Below are 6,294 nucleotides of genomic sequence, written 5' to 3'. Positions count from 1 at the left end.
TCAAAGCTACGTTAGCAAGGAGTACTGCTGACCCGTGAATGGTATTCTCATCAGATAAAGAAGAAAGTTGAACTAAAATCTCAGTGTTTATGTTTGAAAGTAGCACGGCTGAGGTAGAGACCAATCAGAGGAGGTTGGGCTTGAAGCGGAAGCCCCCGTCCCCTTGTGTGTTTTGGGGGGCGTGGCCTGTGAAGCAGTGTCTTCTGTTTGTAATGTGAGAGTGGTCATCTTATAGATACAGTATGTTGGACCAGTGACCTCTGTGAGTACTGCTGTGCACAGTGTTGTACTTTGGGGAGTTCTGCGGTACAGTGTGTGGTACTGCTGTCAGTATTCTGGTTCTCCTCCAGTACGTTCAGCCATGTAGCATGTTGATGTTTCTGTCAGTACTCAGTCTAACCTCCAGGAGGTGCTGCGACAGTTTGCATGCCGAGCAGAAGCTTCCAGGTGAAAGGTCTGTTTGCAGCCATGGAAAGGGTGATCCCCATGTACAGAATTAATCTGTTAGCATGCTAACAAGGAAAGCCAGTACGTTACGCTCCAGGAGATTCCTACTGGAAAGTTTTGTGTGAAAAGAGGACCTTTTTTTAGAATTAATTAGCAGCAGAGGTTTGGACTCGAGTGACAAATATGACGTAGGACTTGACAAAATTTAAAAAAACTTGTAACTCGACTTTGACTTTAACACCAGACTTAACTTGGTCCTGAGACATTTGAGTCGAACGGACTTGATACCTTCCCCAAGCCCAAATATATATTATGACACGGCTTAGGTCTAGACTCTGACTTGCCTGTCTCTGCTTGGGACTTGACTCGGACTTTCTTGTCTTGACTTGAGACTTGACTCGAACTTGTTGGTCTTGAATTGAGACTTGACTCGGACTTACCTATCCTGACTTGAGACTTGACTCGGACTTGCCTATCCTGACTTGAGACTTGACTCGGACTTGCCTATCCTGACTTGGGACTTGACTCGGACTTTCTTGTCTTGACTTGAGACTTGACTCAAACTTGTTGGTCTTGAATTGAGACTTGACTCAAACTTGTTGGTCTTGAATTGAGACTTGACTCGGACTTGCCTATCCTGACTTGAGACTTGACTCGGACTTGCCTATCCCGACTTGAGACTTGCCTATCCCGACTTGAGACTTGCCTATCCCGACTTGAGACTTGCCTATCCTGACTTGAGACTTGACTCGGACTTTCTTGACTTGAGACTTGACTCGAACTTGTTGGTCTTGAATTGAGGTTTGACTCAGACTTGCCTATCCTGACTTGAGACTTGACTCGGACTTGCCTATCCTGACTTGAGACTTGACTCGGACTTGCCTATCCTGACTTGAGACTTGACTCGGACTTGCCTATCCTGACTTGAGACTTGACTCGGACTTGCCTATCCCGACTTGAGACTTGCCTATCCTGACTTGAGACATGACTCGGACTTGCTTGTTTCGACTTGGGACTTGAGTGCTAAGCCTTGAGACTTACTTGAGACGTAAAAGAATGATTTGGTCCCACCCCTGATTAGAAGTATATAAACACTGAATTGGTGGTTTATAACAAAATGTTATTGTAAGGAGGTATAAGAACAATTTGTTGTGTTTAATCAATTTATTAACATACTGTTAATCATATAATATGTCATTACTATTTTAATACTATTATTATCAACATGTACTAGCATCAAGGTTTATTCTTGACCTGGGAAATAATAACAAAATTAAAAATATAAAAGGTCCACTCACTAGCTTTCATCAACCAATGGTGTTTGCTCAGATTAATAAATGTAAAAACACCTCATTACTAAAATACAAATAATAAGCACTTCATTTATACATATCATAAAATCTTTTATCATTTGAAATATGTCATTATAATGTGATTACAGCTCGGTCATACTATATTCGCAGGAGTCGGTTATTGACAAATAGATTAAGAAATACCTCTTTGCAAATACTTAATAGTGTTATACTGTTTATTAAGTGTTTATATACTCATTAAAAATGCTTAAGTGGGGTTGAATTAAAGTGTCATTAGGTTTTTAATGGGAAGCATCCGGGTCTGTCTCGCTGTGTTCCCTTGATGAGGAAGCCCATTTTGCTCAGTGTCTGATGGCAGCACCTGGATGACCCACCTGTGCTCTATAAGAGAACAGCCAATAACATACATCACCTGGCCGCGGCTGCAGTCGGACCTTTTACTGGCTTCCACAGTAACAGAGGCTGCGGTGGCATTCGTCATTTCATGCGACTTCTGGGACTGTAATGGTTGACGGCTCAGACCAAATGTGAAGATCATGTCGTTTTGCCACAGTTCTAAAAGGCCTCAGTATGCTTCAAAACAAGTAGGTTGTACGATGTGTTGTCCGATCCGTGTCTAAAGGCAAAATTATACCTTCACTTGGAGACATTCATGGCTCTCCACTCGGTAAATACAAATAAAAAGTGATTAAAGAAGTGTTTTGTTTGAAGCACATGGAGGCCTTACTGTCCATGGTAAATTAAGGCTGTTTATTTCTTTTTTACAGAGCTACGCTAGCAGTTTCCCTATGCTTCCATTCTTTGTGCTAAGCTAGGCTAAATACACATTGATCTCATCTGAGTTATTGTTAAGCAGCTCCTTTAATGAATTGAAGTCGTACTGAAGTGATGAGCGCAACCGCAGCCGGAAGCAAACTGAAATAATTAAATCGCAACGAGAAGAAATACTTTTTACATTACTGAAATAAACCTGCTTCTTTTTCTCTGTATGGCATGATGACCAGTGAAATGTAAAAGAAACCAGTTCGGCCAGTGAAGTATCAGGTTGAAAATCCAATTTCCATTCTGCTTAATCATCATGGTTCGGCTGTCGGAGTTTAAAACTGGTATGAAAATTGGTCTGAACTGGTTTCTTCCAGTACAGAAACCCACAGCAGCAGCGGGTGGGAGGGTGGGGGTGGGGGGGTGAAGCCAAATGTAAAAACTAAAAAGCCTTAAATGAATAAAAGTGGTGCAATTTTGTAACAGCAACCTGTGATGTGGAGTCATTCAGATAGATGAAGATTACTTTCATTATCAGTTAATATGCCAATTCTTTATAATTCATAATTCCCTCTATAAAAAAATTGTAGTATATTGTAATGTATGTTATTATTTTGTGACTGCCTGAGCTTTATATTGCTTGTTTTATTCAACCAACAAGCCCAAAATCCCAGAGATACTCAGTTCACTGTCATATATATATATATAATAAACACAAAAAAACAAATCCGCACATTTGAGAAGCTGGAACTAGTGAATGTGTAGTAGTGTATTTTATCAAAATATTGAAACTCATTGATTAATTAACAACCGTAGCAGCTCAAGTGTATTTTGGTCTTGTTGTTTTATACAATTCAGAGACAAAGAATTTTAGCAATATCCAGAGTCACTTCACGCTATTGTGAGTATGTCACAGAATCAGAATACTTTATTACGAAGCCCTGGAATAATCGATGAAGGAAAATTATTATTATTTACATTAAAACATGGCCACGAGGTAATTAAAACGTGGGAACTTACTAGGTAGCATCTCATTCCCATGTATTAATGAGAATAATACTACCTCGTTCCCACGTTTTAATTACCTCATGGCCACGAGATGTGATAATTGCCCTCAACGTAATTAAAACGTGGGAAGTAGGTAGTATCTCGTGGCCACAAGGTAAAATATTGTGGCCTTCTTTTAATTAGAATTTTTTTTTTCCATTCAGCGTTCCTTCCAGGGCTCCTTATAAAGGCATAAAAGGAATAGACATAATAGTAGAAGTAGAGAATATAAAATCATCTAAGAATATAATAGATGTGGATATTTGCAGTATTAACAGAAGCAAATAAATTATAAGCTTATTCTAAATTAAATGGATCCAAATTGATTATTAAAAATGTTAATTGATCAAAAATGTTAACATCAAACAATTAGGAGGGAGAGAGAGGGGTCATTATTATACATTTAAAGGACTACAATCAGAAACTATAAAAAGACTACAACACAGCTGACGTCAGTTCTCAACTGCCGCCTGTCTTGCGCCTGCGCGAAACGCTCAGCTGCCATGACAACGGCTGCAGCTTGTTTCCGTGACTGAAGCAGAGGAGGAGCAGGGAACCTAGCAAAGCATGCGGCTCGTTAGTTAAACGATGTTTTACCAGCTAGTTAATATAATAACAAACAACATGACAAGGGAGTGACTCCTCGTGCTGTTTTTTTTTTGTCGGCGGTGAGCGCGCGCCATGACCGTCCGCTTCAAGGTAAGCGTCAGGTGTTAGCATTAGCAACAGGTTAGCCAAACAAACCGATGCTAACGGACGCAGTTCGCTAACTGCAGTGTTCATGAACATGCAGGATCTAAATTACACACAGTTTGAGATGTAGTGAACCTGTCCCGGTGTACCGGACAGAACCCTGGACGACTCTGCAGAGTCAGGATTAATGTGATTTAATCTCTTGTAATGAGCTAATCCAGGTAATCGGCATCAGATTGACTGTCTGAGCAAACACTCACCTGCACGAGAGGTACACCTGCTAATGACAAACTTCATCAGTACTGCTCTGTATTTAATAGTAGTTATTAAAATATTGATTGTTCCGTTATATTATCTCTATAGATTATCATTTAGTATCGTTGTTGTTTCGTAGCAATATTCTTTATTGTTGATTAATCCCTTGATGATTGTTCAGTTAATTCATACAACATGGCGTTTATGAAAATGTCAGATAAATGTGGAAAATCATTATTATTTACTTTTATTGTTCTGTCTCATCACTCAGAGTGAATAAAGAGTTTTGAGATTGATTTTAAGATATGAGAAATGCTGATGGGGTGTTTAGGATTATCTGTGACACTTAAGGATGCAACTGATGATTATTTTCATTCATTGATTAGTCTCTTGATTATAACCCTATTGATCATTAGAAAATAGTAAGAAATGCTTTTATACATAATATACATTTAAAATGATATAAATGCATCAAGTCCTCACATTTGAGAAGCTGGAACCAGAGAGTGTTTCACAATCTTAAACAATTAATCGATTATTGAAAGTGTTCATCATCTAATCGTTGAAAGGTTTTAGCTGTAAATATCTGAAATTATTATTATGAAGTTTTGTATACTGAAAATATGTCTATATATAGTTTGAATAGTGTTTTACCAAAACCACATATACAGTGAGGAAAATAAGTATTTGAACACCCTGCTATTTTGCAAGTTCTCCCACTTAGAAATCATGGAGGGGTCTGAAATTGTCATCGTAGGTGCATGTCCACTGTGAGAGACATAATCTAAAAAAAAAAATCCAGAAATCATAATGTATGATACAGCTGCAAATAAGTATTTGGACACCTGTCTATCAGCTAGAATTCTGACTCATGAGCATTGAAGATGGGTTGAGGCTGGGTCTTCCGACATGACAATGACCCGAAGCACACAGCCAGGATAACCAAGAAGTGGCTCTGTAAGAAGCATGTCAAGGTTCTGGCGTGGCCTAGCCAGTCTCCAGACCTAAACCCAATAGAGAATCTTTGGAGGGAGCTCAAACTCTGTGACTGACTGATCTAGAGAAGATCTGTGTGGAGGAGTGGGCCAAAATCCCTCCTGCAGTGTGTGCAAACCTGGTGAAAAACTACAGGAAACGTTTGACCTCTGTAATTGCAAACAAAGGCTACTGTACCAAATATTAACCTTGATTTTCTCAGGTGTTCAAATACTTATTTGCAGCTGTATCATACAAATAAATAGTTAAAAAATCATACATTGTGATTTCTGGATTTATTTTTTTAGATTATGTCTCACAGTGGACATGCACCTACGATGACAATTTCAGACCCCTCCATGATTTCTAAGTGGGAGAATGTGCAAAATAGCAGGGTGTTCAAATACTTATTTTCCATACTGTATATATTGTCCTCCAGCCCACTTGATGTAATACCTACAAAGTTTCTACTGAAAGTAATAGATTCTGTTGGGCCCCATTTGATCTCTGTTTTCAACAGCTCCGTATCTACTGGTTGTGTCCCTGATTATTTTAAAACGGCTTGCGTGAACCCACTTCTAAAGAAACCTGGTTTAGATCCCTCCCTCCCACAAAATTTTAGACCAATTTCAAAACTGCCTTTTATTGCAAAGATTCTAGAAAGAATTGTGTCCAAACAGCTGCTCACTGTACTGGAAAATAACAAAATATTTGAAAAGTTTCAGTCTGGTTTGAGGAAGTACCACAGCACTGAGACTGCCCTGCTTAAAGTCACCAATGACCTTTTAATGTCTGCTGATGA

At 39.0% G+C, this 6,294-nt stretch overlaps 1 protein-coding gene across 14 annotated transcripts in view; it reads left to right on the top strand.

Moving 5' to 3' along the window:
* Positions 1–4,073: 4,073 nt before the first annotated feature.
* The window catches only part of mdm1 (Mdm1 nuclear protein), a 25,118-nt gene continuing 22,897 nt past the window's right edge, over positions 4,074–6,294 (top strand). For 8 of the 14 annotated variants that reach the window (XR_006823225.1, XR_006823224.1, XR_006823223.1 and 5 more), the window contains exon 1: positions 4,076–4,268. Coding sequence is in view for 10 of the 14 variants with exons in the window: in XM_046040579.1 (XP_045896535.1) it covers positions 4,251–4,268 (18 nt within the window). In the remaining 4 variants the exon portion in view is untranslated. Of the gene's footprint in view, positions 4,269–6,294 lie in introns of all 14 variants that reach the window. The other 6 variants (XR_006823222.1, XM_046040576.1, XM_046040581.1 and 3 more) reach the window with 2 other exon arrangements.

This window comes from Micropterus dolomieu, linkage group LG23 (genome assembly GCF_021292245.1).
Source record: "Micropterus dolomieu isolate WLL.071019.BEF.003 ecotype Adirondacks linkage group LG23, ASM2129224v1, whole genome shotgun sequence".
NCBI classification, from domain to species: domain Eukaryota; kingdom Metazoa; phylum Chordata; class Actinopteri; order Centrarchiformes; family Centrarchidae; genus Micropterus; species Micropterus dolomieu.
Note: the sequence above shows the minus strand (reverse complement) of the source record. Positions and strands in the feature narration are given on the sequence as shown.